This window comes from Panthera onca, chromosome B4 (genome assembly GCF_046562875.1).
Source record: "Panthera onca isolate mPanOnc1 chromosome B4, mPanOnc1 haplotype 2, whole genome shotgun sequence".
NCBI classification, from domain to species: domain Eukaryota; kingdom Metazoa; phylum Chordata; class Mammalia; order Carnivora; family Felidae; genus Panthera; species Panthera onca.
Genome location: NC_138345.1, coordinates 40,311,582 through 40,328,646, shown reverse-complemented (window position 1 = coordinate 40,328,646; position 17,065 = coordinate 40,311,582). Strand labels below are relative to the sequence as shown.

General features: G+C 48.4%; 1 protein-coding gene across 1 annotated transcript in view; it reads left to right on the top strand.

Moving 5' to 3' along the window:
- The window catches only part of ANO2 (anoctamin 2), a 340,487-nt gene that overhangs the window by 281,812 nt on the left and 41,610 nt on the right, over positions 1–17,065 (top strand). Inside the window, exons 17-19 of the mRNA XM_060658635.3 lie at positions 14,336–14,447; positions 16,563–16,620; positions 16,785–16,885. Coding sequence (XP_060514618.2) covers positions 14,336–14,447; positions 16,563–16,620; positions 16,785–16,885 — 271 coding nt within the window. The remainder of the gene's footprint in view (positions 1–14,335; positions 14,448–16,562; positions 16,621–16,784; positions 16,886–17,065) is intronic.

Below are 17,065 nucleotides of genomic sequence, written 5' to 3'. Positions count from 1 at the left end.
AGGTGCATAATTTGGAGTTGTTTACCTGTTCTTGCTCACGCTCCATGTCCAGTGCAGCAGGGCAGGGGCTCTGGACCCAGACTGATGGAGGCCACATGGACACCAGGGAGGCTGTGAAACACGCCATCTCTCACTTCTGCTCACAGCACACTGGCTGGAAGCAGCCTAATTGTGAAGCAGTGGGAAGATGTGTAGAAGTGTGTGGACACTCCATGGACAGCAAGGGTCTCTGCTGCTGGCTCCAGCCAGGCTACAAAGCCTTGGAGAATAGCTCCTCGGTCTTATATTTCCTTTTATGTCCCCCATAGTGCCTGCCTCACAGGAGATCTGTGAGTTTGCTGATGCAGTTATCTCTGTCTTCGTTTATGCATTCAAAAAATTTTTTTCTGGGGAATGCCCATAGGCTAGGCATCCTGCAAACCACAGTGGAAGCTACCACGAGCATGTATGCATTTGTTATTTCCTACCTTCAAAAGGATTTGCAGAAACATTGAGATGAATAAGGTAAATGTGAAGTTGGTTTGATGGGACAGTCACTGAAAGATGCAACAAAGCTATCAGAAGACTTAAAGTGTCCTTAATGGCAAAGAGTGTGCACACTAACCCACTCACTGAGGTGGTCGTGCACAGCAGGGGTGACCTGTGCACCTTCAGGCAGAGGTATGACTGCAGAGTCCCCCCATGCCTGCATGGGGTCAAAAAGTTGTGAATAAGGCCACCTAATGGAATGAGGATTCTGCCAGGCTTAGGGGTTTCCTGTGCCATTCTCACGCTGGCTTTAATACCCGTCTGGCCTTTTGCCTCAGATCTCCTGATTGCTGAGGAGCATATGACTACCGCCTTGCTCACCAGGTGCAAACAGCTGGTGTAAACAACCCCAGCGAGTTCCCAAGTGTTTCCTGCAAAGGCTGGGTGGTGAAGACCGATTTCTTGGGAGCATCTCCCAACAGGCCCAGACATCAGGCCCATCTGAGGTCCCTTCTGGCCACAAATATTTGTGACAGACTCCAGAATATGTTAAGAGTTGGCTCAGCAGTGGTAGATAAAGACACAGTAATTGCCTCCCTGGCTGCCATGGTAACAGTGGTCACAGGCTCGGGTGCAAGGCACACTGTGAGCTGGTGGCTGTATGGCAATGGTGGGGCAGAGACTGAGCTGGGACCTAGGTGGTGGGATGGGGTTGCTCGGGGAAAATGAGTGAAGCTTGGGGCCTTGGTGGCCAGAGTCTGCTGTGCAAGGTGGGTAACCCCCTTCAGCAAGCATCAGTAATTAGTTTGTGAGGATCCCAATGAATAGGTGGGACAGTACGGTCCCCAGTGATCTGTTCATTCCTGAAGGGGTTCCAGGTGGTGGTTTATAGGAAAGGGTCTGGTTCCTGGGATGGGAAACAAGCAATAGCTGGGCAGGACATCAGGACCCCAGATGTCCAGGAAAATCAGACCGGGCTCAGATGTCATGGGAGGCCAGGGTATGAGGCAAGGTGACAAGGGTCACCAAGTAGACCCTTGAGTAGTAGCTCAAGGCATGCTTTGGTCCTAGCCTGTCCAGCTGCTATCACAGAATACCACATAGTGGGTGTCAACAGCAGAAATGTGTTTCTCATGCTCTGGAGGCTGGAAGTCTGAGCTCAGGATGTCAACAGAGCTGGGGAAGGGTCCTCCCCCAGGTCCTATGGCTGTGTCTTCATATGGCAGAGGCACTAGGGGCCCCTCTGGAGCCTCTTTTACAAGGGCACCCCACTCACTTCTGAGGGATCCCCCTTCATGGCCTGAGCACCTTCCAAAGGCCGCACCTTCCAAAGGCCCCACCTCTGAATACCATCACAAGGGGGATTAGGTTTTCAACATATGAATTCTGGCCAGGGGTGGGGTGCACAAGCATGCAGACCATGCTTTTTCCTTGGCACAGGGATAGACGGTGCCTTTGAGGCAGCGAGCTTCTGAACCCACACATGGGGAGCAGGATGTCCAGAGCTCCTGAAAACTGTAGGGTCTTCTCGTGACCAACATAGGCATGGGTCAGGCTCGGCCCAGATGGGGAGCATGTCCGCACTCCAGCTGTGAGAGGGGCAGGGCTGCCAGCAGGCTTCTAGCCTTAATAACCAAGATGTCAGCAGCTTGTTTTTTATCAGGATCATTCTCGATCTCTAGCTCTTCCACCACCACCTTCTCTTCCTCTCCCTTTCAAAACTGTGTGCGCAGCGCTGGCTGTGTGTGGAGCTGTGTGGTTCACCCTTCACTCTGTGGTGAGCCTCTCCTAGTTTTGGGGTTGGGCATCTTGCAGGTGCTCAAAGGATGGTGGTGTGCCAAGTCAGAGTCTCCAAGTTGTAGGAAAATGGCTGTGCTCTTGAGTTGTTTAAATACTGACGATGCCGTGCTTCTGAGTGTTGCTGCCCCGGGGCCACTGAAGTGGGGCTAGGAAGGGAACAAAAGGAGGGATGGGGTGAAGGACTTTTGGGGGCACCTGCCATGTGCCAGGCACTGGTAGACATTGTACATACATCATCCCACAGAATCATCACCGTAGAGCTGGGAACTGGTCATGGCTTTCATTTTACTTCTGGGAAGCCTGAAGATGCTTAGGAACTTTACCCAGGAGCATCTGGTTAGTGGCATGTGTGAGTATGTGTATGTATGTGTATTAGAGCATGCCAAGAGCTGCTGTAAGCACTTTCTATTTATCAGTATATTTAATCCTCAAAACAAGCCCCAAAGGCATCAGGACTCTTAACACTCCCATTTTAGAGTGGAGAAGACTGAGACACAGAGATAAACAGCTAACAGGCCCGAGGTCATGGGGCTGGGAGGTGGTGAGTCAGGCCTCAACTCTAAGACTGTGATGCTCTACTGTCTGGTAATATATAGCGGTCCTGGTTCCTCAGGGAACTTTAGATGTGTGGAGAAAGCCAAAGAAAGCACACCAGAGGCTCCAGAAGGTTTAAAAGGCAATGCCCCGACCCATGTGAGTGGCAGGTGGTAGGGGTCTCTGAGACGATCAGGGAGACTTGGAGGGAGCAAACTCTGAGCGCATCGTCACCTGCCTCCTAGGTCTGCGTGCATCAGGACACCTGCGCAGGTTCACAGACTTTGGGGTCCCTCATGCTTTATTAAATTTTCTAAAAAAGCTTTTTTCTGAGGAATTGAAATGGCTCAGTCTAAAATCCAGTTCTAAGCTACCATCAGGAAAAGCCAATGTATCACTACTAAAGAGAAAAAGAGGGAAGAAAGGAAAAAAAGGAGACAAAGCTTGCTACCAAAGGCTGCCAGGACATCAGAAATTCTTTAAAGAAGAACATTTTGGACATACATGGATGGATCTAATTTTCCATCAAATATGGGCAACGTGTGTTTTCAGAGTTAGGGGGGACGTGCTGGCTTTGTTGGCTCGGAGCCCTGGACAAGGGGAGTGGGCTTTGCTGCAGACCGAGTCTGCTCAGGAAGGTACCTCCACAGCGAGGACACGTGTGGATGCGGGTGGGTGCGTGCAGGCCAGGACCCGTGTCTTCCCGAGGACGGGGCGGGGGTTTGGGGGTGGGGGGCTGTAGTGCTGGTAATTTGAAATCCGGCCTGAGTCAGGTCTGTGGGGTTGTATTTGAGCTCCTGACTCTCTGGGTGGCCTCAGGCAACTGGGGAGGAAGAGCCTCCTGCCTGCCCATCTGTGAGGCCAGGGGAAGGGTGTGGCGAAAGTGGATTCTGCCATTTTCTGAGGGCCCCCTCGGTGCTGCGGGCACGAAGTATTGTAAATGTTGTCTGGGAGGGTCCTGGATCACGGGAGGCTGCTGCTAATAATAAAAAAGACCTGATCATGGTTATAGCCCAAGTTCGTGGAACAATCCATGACAGTTATATGAAACTATTATTAGCATCATGCTACTTATAATAGTTTCATATAACTGGCAAGAATTTCCTCCCAAATTTGAACGGTAACTATGAACACATCTCTCTCCTTTTTCCAGTTAGTCACTGAAGCACTCATATCTCCTGTTAGTGGGAAGTCCGATATATTTCTCTCCCTTTCTTTGAGTTTCTAAGAACCCAGACTCAAGACTTAAGCCACAAGAAGAGAACGGAGTATGGTGGGCATTCTCTGTTTGCCTTGTTTTCTCTCCAGACCCCTTCTCCACCCTTTTGCACCATGTCCTGCATCCCTGAGGCTCTGCCGATGGTATCACTGGGGCCCCCTGCTCTGACTTCGATAGGAAGCCATGGAAGAGCAGAAGGAAGCTTAGCAGGCACAAGGGAGAATTGGGGGTAGTTCTTCCCTGCTTCTCCCTCATCTCTGACAAAAATGCACCCTTTCTGGGTGCCTGGGTGGCTCAGTTGGTTCAGTGTCTGACTCTTGATTTTGGCTCAGGTCATAATCTCATGGTTCATGGGTTCAAGCCCCACATCAGGCTCTGCACCGACAGTGCGGAGACTGCTTGGGATTCTCTCCCTCTCTCTCTGGCCCTCCTCCGCTCACACACACACACTCTTTCTCAAAAAATAAATAAATAAACATTTAAAAAGCTTAAAAAAAACCTGCATGTATCCACAGATTCTACAGAATGAGTCCTCCCTCATGGCCCTTCTTGGGCTCCAGTGACACCACTTCTTCTCCTTGCCCCCTCACTGTAGTAAGTAATACCTTCATTAGGGTCACTTCCTTTGAACCAGTGAGGGGAGTTCTGCTTCCTGATGGGATCTTGACTCATAGAGGCAGTCAGGCCAACATCCACATTTAAACAGGGAACTCAGACCTGCACTATGGCCAGCCCTCCTCTCATTGCTACACAGCATTGCTGTTGGATGCTGGCCCTGTCCCATCTGACAGAAGAGTCTGGGCCATTGCTGAGAGGGTCCCTCCGGGTTGCAGGCCCCGGGCAGGCCATTGCTCTTCAGGGAGGATGATCCTCCCCTCTAGAGTGAGCTCAGTCAAGGGGCTGCAGCCGTCAGGGTCACCTGCTTTCAGGACACCCGTCTATGCCTCTACCCCCATCTCCAAGATGCCATCCATCCTGTAGGCTCCGGGACATACAGCTTGTCTTCTTAACCTTCAAAACACAGTAGATCTGATACTATCCCTTTGAATCTCCCTCAGAGAGAGGTTACCCTGGTGACTCTAGGGGCCTTCACCAACCCAAGTGATGCCCACCCCGACCTTCTAAGAGGACTCTGTCAAGATTTTTAGGTAACCTGCAGGTACCTGTCTCACTAAAGAGGAGGCAGGTGTAGAAATTAAATGTCTGCTAGAGTGCTTTGGTACATAAAATAATAAAAGCAAATGTTGGAGCCCTTACTCTATGCTTGGTGCTTTCCATACTTTATCTCCCTCAGACTCTACAAGAAATGTTTAAGGAAGGTCCCATCTTAGGAATGAGGACAGTGAGGTGCAGAAAAATAAATCCCTTATCTGGGAACACTGGGACAGAAAAGTCCTTCCGGCCCAAGGTCTTCCTGTGTTCTTCTGTTACAGCCTTGTGAGTTGTGTCACAGACAATAGAAAAAGACCAGAAGCAGGAAGCACTTGGGATATCACAGGGTGTGCCCTCCACCTGGGGCCATGACTTGCTCAAGGCTCTGGTTCCTTGAAGCTAGCTGGGTACCTTTGAAGGATGGTACAGTTCATGCAGTGCTCCATCCCACTGGGAGCACGGCCCAGGGAGGACAGAAGCACAGAGGTCCAAGGACTCCATGTGTCCAACTTTGAATTCTTAATTTTCCCTCCAAACCTGTTAGTTCTCACCCACTTTTTTCCCCTCTCAGGAAGTGGAACCACCAACCACTCAGATGCTTGTACTAGAACCCAAGTGTCATCCTGGGCCCGAACTCTCTCTCCCTCTCTCTCTCTCTTTCTCTCTTTCTCTCTTTCTCTCTTTCTCTCTTTCTTTTCAAACCTAGAGTCCAGTCTGTTAAGTATTGTCCACTCCACCTTCAAATATACCCCAGATCTGATCACAGTTCATAGGTTCCATCCTAATATTGGCCATCTCTTGCCTGGACCGCTGTGCACTCCTCATTTGTCTCTCTGCTTCCATACCTATCTCCCTCTTGACACACATATACACAGCCCATCTTCTGTGATATTTTTAAAATATAATCTCGCTATATCCCTCCCCTGTGCAAAACCTCAAGGCGACTTCCCATTGTGCTTCCAGTGAGGTTTAAGTCCCTTCTGTGGCCTGTGAAGTCCCATTGACCTGCCCCTGCCTTCTCCTCCAGTACTACTGCCTAATAAATGCTTTCTCCTTGCTCAGAATGTTCAGTCCTTGGGGTCTTTTCATTCTCTACACATCTGTAGGTCTCTCCTGTCTGCTGCCCTTCCCTGTGGTTACCACCCGTGGCTCCTCCCCAGCTCGTCCGTGCTCCCTCCACCACATCCCTGGGGCCTCAGCTGAGAGGTCAGCTCTCCAGAGGCCCTTCTTGACCACTCTGACTAAAACCGTCTTCCTGTCCCCTTTTCTTCTCATCTCCCTGCCTTTTATCCTCATTGCACTCCAGAATGGTCTCATTAATCTATGCCCCTCTTCTAGACTGTAATCTCCTCATGGCAGGGAGCTTATTGGTTTTGGCCACCACTGTATTCCCAGTGCCTGATGCCTGGCACACAATAGTCACTTGATAAACATTTGTGGAACTAGGGAAGGATGAAAAAGATAAAAGCATTCCTTCTGAGCTGCCTTCCCTGGAAAGGCATGAGGAGATGGGCTAAGGTGGAATGATTCCCTTCCTTCTCACCGGGCTTTTCCAGACCTGTGTGTTTGCAAGATGACCCACTGGTTTCGTGGGAGTGTCGATGGCCACAAACCAGGCACACCTACCTGTTGTCTCCCCACTCCTATCATTGCCATGGGGAGACAGTCCTCACAGGGCAGTGATAGCAATCACATGGGGAATCCATGGCAAGTGCCTGTATAGTGCCCGGCACATAGTGGGCACTGAGCATGGGGTTTTCCTGATTGGCCCATAACAGTATTAATCAGTCTCTCTCTCTTCCTCTTCCCCCTCCCAGATGCTCCCGTCCTATTTAGTCTCCTTTTTTTTTTTTTAATTAAAAACAATTTTTTTAAATCTTTATTTATTTTTGAGAGACAGAGAGAGACAGAGCATGAGCAGGAGAGGGGCAGAGAGAGGGGGAGACACAGAATCCAAAGCAGGCTCCAGGCTCCAAGCTGTCAGCACAGAACCCGACATGGGGCTCAAACTCACAAAATGCAAGATCATGATCCGAGCTGAAGTCAGCCGCCCAACCGACTGAGCCACCCAGGCGCCCCTAGTCTCCTTCTTTTTTAAAATGAGATGCCCTGTGATGCTGTCACCTTGGGCTAGGCTGCTAGACAGCACAGCAGATCTCACGTCCCTTAGTCTGGGATCAAAAGTCATCTTCCTGACTCTAAGGGAGGGATCCCTTGCACTAAGGAATTCTCTAGGGTTCAGGCATATCTCAGGAGTGCCCTTCCTTAATCTCTAGTTCTGGGGCTCTCAGCTCCCTTAGGCAATGCTCTGGCTGCTTAATTACCCAGCTGGCTGGTTTCTCCTAAGGTGATTCCTTTCCGATGACACAAACAAGGCAACAGCATCACATTGGAGGCTGAGACACACCTACCTCTGCCCCTGCCCCCAACACACACACACACACACACACACACACACACACACACACACACGCACACACAAACAGACGGAAGGCCAGGTGGTAGGGCTGTCAGAAAATGTAGCTGTTTGCAGAAGCTGGATCTGCCCTGGGGGAGAGGCAGGGAGAGGGGCAGGCACCTCTGCTTTCTGACTCAGCCACACAAGTTCAGGCCCTCCTTCCTTCTGCCCAGAGCAGTGCCGGGGCTGGTACTGCCTGAAACATACACTTGGACATCTCATTTCCTTTTGTCACCATCATTCTATATCTGCTGGCTGGGTTGCTGGGGGCTCCAGTTACCCCGAGCTGCTTTTCGAAAATTCAGGTTCTGCAGCTGGCATCCTCTTGCTGGCCATACTGTTTCCATATGATTAGGATGGAGCTCTGGGGACTTTGGATTCTGAGCTGGCCCCCTGGGACTAACTTGGGCTTTCATACTAATTATTTTCCAAGGCAGTTTACAGCTGGGTCATTTGTACTCATATTTTTTCATGACACAACACTCCAGAGGTTTAACACTTAACAAAAAGGGGGGCTGGGTAATGGCTCTGCACAGGAATTCCATGTGGTTGCCCTTCCTGGTCCTGGATAGAGTCTGCCCTCTGTTGGAAATCTGCTTCAACAGGTTGGGAGCAGGCAAAACCCTCAGAAGGCCTCCAGTCAACCTGGGGTGACTTTCTGGGGGATATGGGATTTCAGGAGCATATAATGACAGAGAAGGGTTGCCTTCTACTTACCCACACTCTCTCTGTGTTGACTCCCTACTTCACCTCCCTGTAGCGATTGTAGCCTAAAGGCACTGGGCTTGGAGTTTTATGAAGCATAAGGCTGGGCTGTTTTCTAATGGTCTTAGATTCAGACCACTCCAGAGGTCTGTGTCTTATGAGGGGATCCTGCCCAGTGGCCTGCAGTACAAATTGTTCTGCTTGGACTGAAGACACCATCCCATCCCAAGTGGACCCTGGGAAAACTTGTTCTGTTTCTTGAGTCATATAGTCTCTGTCATAGACAGATGAGGTTCCTAGTGTTGACTACTGAGACAGATCCAATAGTCTAACTGGAGCTTCAGGGCTTTAATACTCCCATCCCCACCCCCAACCCCACCCCACTTATCTCCATCCCTGGAAGGTATTCCCTGGGAGCCTTCCCTGGAAGGCTCTGTGAAGCACATTACATGGCTGCAGAGCTTCTCTGAGGTGGGGGCATCCAGCTGATTTAGTGGCCTATCAAGTGGATTTGGATTGTTTATTGGAAATGCCCATTATTTATGATGGCTCATGGCCCTAAAGGTGCAGGCAAAGGCTGTTTTCAGAAATAAAACTAATAAATAATAACTAGGCCCATGATTTATCAGTAAGGAGGAAAGGAGCCACTCATTTCCAGTTGGAGTAAAGCATCCTGAAAGGATCAGATTCTCTTTCCCCAGAACTTGGAGGAAATTCCTGCAGGGATTGAGAGATCTGAGTACAAAGAGTTCAAAGGAGATTATAAAAGAAAATCAAAGACACATGCCTCTCTGTTCCTCATTCTTAATCCCCTTCTAGCCACATTTACATGACAAGTTTTCCAAATTTTCAGCTCCTTAGACCTGAATACTTATTTTGGGGTGACATCAGTTTTAATTTTCTTATACCCAAACTATTTTAAAATGAGAGACAAGAAGTGGTTGTTACTGTTAAATTGGCTGCCTTAGGTAAATGGGGCAAAGGCTCAAAATCCTACTGAAAGCCTTTGCTTCCTTCCTCCCCTCCCTCCATCCCTCCTTCCCTCCCTTCCCTTCCCCTCCTCTTTCCTGTCTCCCTTCCGTCCTCTTTCCTCCCTTCCCCTCCTCTCTCCTCCTCCTTACTTTTCCTCTCTCCCTCCATCCCTCTCTCTCTTCCCCCCTTCCCTCCCTCCTTCCTTCCTTTCTTCTGTCCATCTCTCCCTCCTCCTTCCTTCTTTCCCTTTCCCTCCTTCCTTCTCTCTGTGTCTCTTTCTCCTCTGTAACACAACAGGGCACATGGTGGTCTCTGTTCATGACCTGTGGCCATGTTGAAGCAGGACTCAGTCCTTTGGCATATCCCTCCCCTAAGAACAAACCCAGAATTCTTTCAACACTGGTGAAGAAAGCAGGTTTTAATGCATCTTTGCTAAAGATTCTGTGGAGAGGCTAATGATGGGATCCCACTACAAATGACAGGGAAGTTAATGAACATTTCTGCTGGGTGCCTCTGCCCCTCCCCCATCACTTACATTTCTTCTTTGGCAGAGAGCACCTCACCTCCTGTCCCTCCCTGCCCCTCGCGTGGCATGGGCATGGCCCTGCATCTAACCCCAATATCCCCAGCTCTTATCTTGTGGATAAGGTAGGGAAATTTAAATCGATTAAATTAAATTGAAATTGAAATTAAGCAGATCCGTCTTTCTTGTGACTCCATACCCACAAACAGTGGTCCTTGGAATATGACAGGGAATTTTTAATAAATGATAAATATTTTTTCACTATTCCAAATCATATTTTTTCATGTCATGTCATTCATTCATTCATTCATTCATTTATTCATTCTTTCAATAAATATGCTTAGAAGAGTACATCTAGTGATAGCTGTGGCCTACCAGAAGGTGTATCTGACTATGCTCATTGTTTTGCCACCCAAACCATGCATGGCGAGGGGATGGTGGCATGGGGCTTGGGAAAGTGAGGGTTAACAGTCATATGGGGGTTCACAGTTATGAGATCTTTTTTTTTCAATGTTTATTTATTTTTGAGAGAGAGAGCACAAACCAGGGAGGAGCACAGAGAGAGAGAAAGAGAGAGGGAGAATCTGAAGCAGGCTCCAGGCTCTGAGCTGTCAGCACAGAGCCCAACACGGTACCTGCACCCACGAACCATGAGATCATGACCTGAGCTAAAGTCAGACGCTTAACAGACTGAGCCACCCAGGCATCCCTATGGTTATGAGATCTTAAAATGGAAAGTGACCTTAGAAATTGATGGTAAGCATTTCCTGGGCCTCAGCATTTTTTTCTTTTGTCAAGGAGAATAGGAATCAGACGGAAGAAAGGGATGTGGATCTCAAGCCCAGGGAAGACTTGAGAAGCATAAATCAAACAGGGATGCACTGGCCTCTTTGTCAGGCAGAATTTGTAGCAGGAACAGAAAAGGCCTTACGGTTTAAATATCTGAGGGGCTTTGCTGATGTACATAAACTAAAGAAGAAATAGCAGCTGAGGCAGTGTTCACTGTAAATGGTGAACACAGATCATTATCCAAATGCTTATTGGGCAAGGCAGTGTGGGACTGGCCTGGACTTCTGTCTCATGGGCAATACCATGTCCCTCCAGGTGTGGAAGGAAGGAGAAAACTACCAAGCTGTCTGCCAGCTGAGGGATAGCATGGTAGACTTTTCCAACTTCATCTCCTATAAAATGAGGACAGTGTCTCCAGATTCCCTGGCAATGTTTATTTTCATAGTTGTCTGGAGAACTTCGGGAAGCTTGGGTGGTGGACTTCTGCAGAGGTGAGGACGGGCTGTTTCGATTAGATTTTCCCAGCTATGTGCCAGCAGGATCACCTCCTCACTATCCTTCCCGTTGATTGGTAGAAAGTGCTCATTAAACAACATGGAAAGGATGCCCAGAACCTTTGGGGCTAAGACATGTGCACAAACACCTGGCCATGGATGGCCCAACCATGCTGCAGAAAGCAGGGCTGCCAGCTTGGAGGAGGTGATGCAAGAAGAGAACACTTTAGGACAATAGGAGCTATCCTTGATTGAGGTCTGGCACTTGCCAAGTACTAGGCTGAGGGCTTTCTAAGAATCCTATGCAGTTTTCAGGGCAACCCTGTTGGGCAGATGTCATTATTCTTTTTATAGAAGTTCAGACCTCTAATTATGCTCTGCATTTGAAATCAGGTGTGTCTGATGCAAAAATCTGCCCCTACAGCCACCTCTGGAATAACACAATCAAATAGTCACTCCCCTCAACACACAGCGAAGCCCAGAATAGCGTGACTGGGTGCTCTGTAGGTTCGGCATGGCCTGCCAGGGCCTCTAGGACTGTTCGTAAGCATAAGCAAACTCAAGTAGGCTTCAGGATGATGAGGCACTCGGAGAATGAGCTGGTTTTCCATGTCACTGTCTGCCTAGGGATGATGCCATGTTTCTTAGGGCTCATGGGGGCTAGGACATGACTAGACAATGAGTAGCTCTCATCTCCCAAGGCTCTTTCAGCCTAGAGAGAAGTCAAGGCCAGATCACAATTGTGATCACTACCTGCATCTCTAAGCTTTTCCATTCTCAAGGTCCCTCCCAGGGCCATTCATCCCCAAGAGCTCACATATGCCTGTGACTGTCTCTTTAGTAGGTTTCTGCTTGTGCTTGGACCACACCGATGATGTTGGGCACTGTCTCTTATCCTCAGGATTGTGTTCTAAGATTGCAAATGAATGAGGGGCGCACTGTGCTGTGTGGGAAAACAGATCATGGAAATACAGCATTCTTTCCCTAAGATCCCCTTCCGCCATGACCTGAGAGGAAATGATACCTTGCCATTCATAGATTCAATCTTGAAAAGACTTAGCAGTTTGCAAAAGGTTTTCACAGAGACCTTGCTAAATTAAGCTCTTTGAGGAGTGTGAAGTCTTTATTCATCCTGGCATCATATGGCGGGTGTTCAATTAATGTGGACTGAACAGTCACAGATATTTCCTAGGTATATATCATGTTAGACTGCGGGTGGAGGGTGGGGAGGTGACAGAGGATGTGCGATGTAAACAGTAATCAAAGATCTTGATTTCACAGTGCGGCAGAGTAAAAATTGTCTTTGAAGACAGGCAGATATGAGTTCAAAACCTTAACTCTTATGTAACCCATAAGAGCCACTGTGGCTGTGTGATCTTGAGCAAGGCTCTAATCTCTCTGGATCTGAGCTGCCTTTATTTATAACAGTGAGATGTACTGTCTCCCCCCCCCCCCCCACCCCAACACAAGTAGGTAGGGATGACGTGAGATAGCAGACGTATGCAACGGGTGTGGAGCAGATCAGAGCAGACACTCCTGCATAGCGCATGATCCCTCTGACCACCCAGGAGGTCACTGCAGCTCCCTGCATGCAGGTGTTCTCTGGTTGTGAGCATGCTCAGCCCATGCATAGGACAAGGTGGAAGTGCTAGGGAGTCAAGTCCAGCAGTAACCTTCAACCAGGTAGGGGCTCCACTTGCTCTCACTCCTCAGTGTAATAATTATGAGGGGGGTTTCACAGTCTCTAAGAAGACCCCCCAGTGGGACTGAGCCCTGATAGCCTGCTGTATTAAATTGTTCGTGAACACATCCGTGCTGTCTTCCCCACTCCTGTCTAACTACCCCAAGCTTCCTGGGAGCACTTTCCAAATAAGCCACTTACTCCCAAACTGCTTACTTCTTGACACAGAGGGCCACCCCAAGTAAGACAGAAGATTAATTAAAACTACTGTTGTGATTTTCAAAGGGCTTGGATGTGGGTAATTAATACAGAGAAATCTAAAATACTGCAGGGGAAAAAGAGATTTCTACCATCTGACATCATCTGGGAAGGCTTCAGGAAGGAGATTATAGGCAACATCTGATCTGAATGGTAAAGGATATGAAGGATTTGTACATGAGAGGAGGGCCCAGGGAAAGGAATTCCAGGGGAGGGAACAGAGTTTTATGTCCACTTTTCCAAAGATTCTGACAAAAGCTATGTGTGAGTCAGGTGGGCAGACAAGTCAGGTGGGTCCGTGTGTCAGCCTCATCTGAACACGGAACCTCCTGGCTGGCATGGTCCTGGTACTTTGGCCCTGTGCTCAGCACGCTTTCAGGCGATACTTATCAGTGCACATGATACAGGGCTGGTGCTTTCTTTCTGCCCCTGAAATGTGGCCCTTTAACCTCCTATCTTTGCCAAGCCATTTGTCACAGTCTATGAAATCCCCATCAAACACTCTGCCTAGTTGTCCACCGAGCATCCCATGGGTCTCGGGTCTTCCAAAGGCATCAGTGAGGTTTTCTGTTCAGTATTTCTCAGGCCCCTTTGGGGATTATCAGCTGGCTCCTCTGCTTGGACCTCATAGAACTCAATGGGCCTGTGACCCCCGAGTTTGAGACATTATTAGGCTTGTGCTTATTTCACTTATCTGATGATCCTTCATCATTTGAGTGAGTGCATGCGAAGTGTCTCAGCCTATCCAGAGAGCGCACAGATCCAGGCTGTCCTGCTAGAAATGGAGGAGGCAGAAAAGAGGAACAATGTCATGGTACCCAAGACAAGTCTTTGCTGCCTATTGACTGTTGTTCATTGGTTAACAAGCCTTTTTCGTCAGGGATTTTGTTCAGATAAAATCTTATGGAAGCAGCAATCACACAGGGAAAAGCTGACTACCCCTCGATGAAGAGAGGGTGGTTGGAGAAAGTTCTGCCAGCCAAGATCCCCCTCAGAGGGGTATGGTAAGAGACCATTGCTAGAATAGGTAAGAGGAGGGAAGTGGAAGGAGAAAGGTGATGATTATATGTACCCTTGGCCTTCTGTAGCCTCATAGTATCTGGTAAACCATTTGGGACTCCCAGATGACTTCAGTTCTGCTGTGCTAGAGAGACAGGTCTCTTGGTTTCTACCCTGAAGCAGTAAGAGCCAAGAGACCAATGGCTTATGTAATAGGGATTAAAACTCTGAAGAGGTGAAAAATATGCCTCTCAGTCTTAGCATCTTTGCTCTTATCTTTCAGAGGTTCCAAAAACAGAACAGACTTTTGAAGAGCGCCTGATACTCAAAGCTTTCTTGCTAAAGTTTGTCAATGCCTACTCGCCTATCTTCTATGTGGCCTTTTTCAAGGGGCGGTGAGTATAATGGTGTCACACGTGGTGACTTGTCACTAAGACAGGGCTTGCTAGAGTCAGCTTGTCCCTACTGCCCATTCACACCCTCAGTCCTATTCCCCACTTCTGCCCCCACCTTGTCATTCCTGAAGCAATGGCATTCGCACCACATCATTTTGGATTAGAATCTTCAGATTCAGGTAACCAGGGAAACTGCAGGGATTTGACCCTGGGCCCCAGAGGGTGAGTCTTGGAATAATCTGGGCATCCCAACTTTGAGGATGAGGTAGGAGGAAATTTCAGGTCTGGTGAGTGACTTGGAAGTCTTTCAATGCATTTCTGACACTAGCTACCCTGAGTTAGCACATACTTCACGAAGTAAGGGCATGATCTTCCACGAGACTGCTCACTCCAGACACTAGCTGCAGGCCCTGGGGTTCCTATGCCACTCGTGATTGGTACCCACTGGCTACGACCACTAACTCCTCAGGTTTGATAATTCTCTAGAATGACTCACAGAACTCAGGAATGTGTTGCACTTAAAATTACAGTTTTACGATAGAAAGGGGGTACAAATCCAAACCAGCAAATGGGAGAGGCACATAGGGTGAGATTTAGCAAGGTCTTAAATAGAAGCTTCCATGTCCTCAAGATGGATCAGTTTCCTGGCACGTTGATGTGTACCACCAACCATGAAGCTCATCCAAGCCTCAGTGGCCAGAATTTGTAAGGTTGCGGTATGTAGGTAGGTATGATTGGTTAGATCATTCACCATGTGACTGAGCTCAACCTCCAGTCCTCCTTCTCTCCCTGAGGTCAGGCTGCTATTACATGGATCAAAGGTTCAACCCTCTAATCACATAGTTGGTTTTTCTGGCACAGCCTCCCCCATCCTGAGTGATCTCATTAGCATAAATTTAGGTATAGTCCCAAGAGGCCACCATGAATAACAAAGAGACTCCAACCAAGAAATTCTAAGGATGTAGAGGCTTTCCCAAGAACCAACAACAAAGGCCAGTCAGATTCTTTATTATATAACCTGTCTGGATGTAAAATGACTTCTGATGAATACTTTTCATGGTTAGATCACTTGGCTACCTATAAGGAGATTTCCCAGTAATGATTAACTTTGTCAGGAAGCTTTCCTATCACTAAAATCTCATCAAGCAGGCATTGATAGCAAGAACTGTTCTTGTACATATTTGATAGTTTCTTATAAATGTTTTTTGACCAAAACCACAGCGTCCTTCCTGGGATCTCTGCTCTTGACTCTTAGGAAATTATAGTAGTAGAGAGACTGTCTGTATTAATGGGTATATACTCCACTGGTGCTTTGTCTCTAGATTTAATATCCATAGCAAATTTTATACATGGAAATTCCAGGCCAAAAAATAGGGTCCTGACCCTTAGGTAAATTTGTGGCAGATTGAAAAAGATGGTCTTGTCAACAGCACACTGCAGTAAATACCATAAGAGAAGTGTTAAGAAAGTGATGGGGAAATACGTAATTGTGAACAGAGACAGTAAGAAGACTTCACAGAGAAGGAAAGATTTGAGCTGAGCCTTAAATAGATGGGTAGGATTTCAACATGTGGATGAGGGGCTGACATTACAAGTGAAAAGGAATCTTCTCATTACCTGTCTGGTTCCATGATTGGCTTTTACCTCTCTGCTTCCCCCCCACCTGCCCCATCCTCTTGTCCCCCAGTAAAATAGACCCTACTTGGAAGAAGCATGAGGCAGGCTGCTTCCATTCCTTCAGATGCTTTCAGTTAGGAGTCTGGATTTTTCTTTTCGGACCCCAGGAATCTGTACTTGCAACTTTGGCCTGTCTCCCGCTTCATTTCCTGGGAAATCAAAAGCTCTCACTGAGGAGCTGCAATCAGAACTCAATTCTTGGCATTAGTTGGCATGTCACACATGCACACCCACACATGTGACCTTCCCAGCCCCACACCAGCTCCAGCCTCGGCCCCTATTCCCTGGAACCCTGGGTGGTACAGGTGAGGGTCCTAGGTGATTTAGCCCCTACTTTCAAAGAGGACGGCAGGTGGTGGCTGTTCCACTCTGAAGGCCATGCCTACAAGCAACCCTGCCTTTCTCCTTCCCTAACTCTCCCATGCTTGTGGATTTCAGGTTCGTGGGCAGACCTGGAAGCTACGTTTATGTATTTGATGGCTACCGCATGGAAGAGGCAAGTATAGCCACCAGTGATCCATGGCTGGCTGGTGGTTTGTAGGCGCCCCCCTGGCCTCAGCCTCACCCTTACCCCATTTCGCACGCTTTACTTTTTGCCCTTGCTTCTCTGAGCTCCCCTTGGTCTTAACCACATCTACTGTTATCTTCTCTTTTGGGCAGTGTGCTCCGGGAGGCTGCCTCATGGAGCTCTGCATTCAGCTCAGCATCATCATGTTGGGGAAGCAGCTGATCCAGAATAACATCTTTGAGATCGGAGTCCCGTATGTAATGAATTCTTCTTATCTCCTCACTTGCCACCAGGGCCTAGCCCAGCAGGGCCAGAGTTTCAGCAGGATGCTCCCTGCCTCCTCCCTTCAGAGAGCCTGGTTATTTACTCCTCTGCCCACTTGCCAATAGTTTTCCCCATGAGGCAGGGCCCCTCCCACGAGGCTTGTCTACCC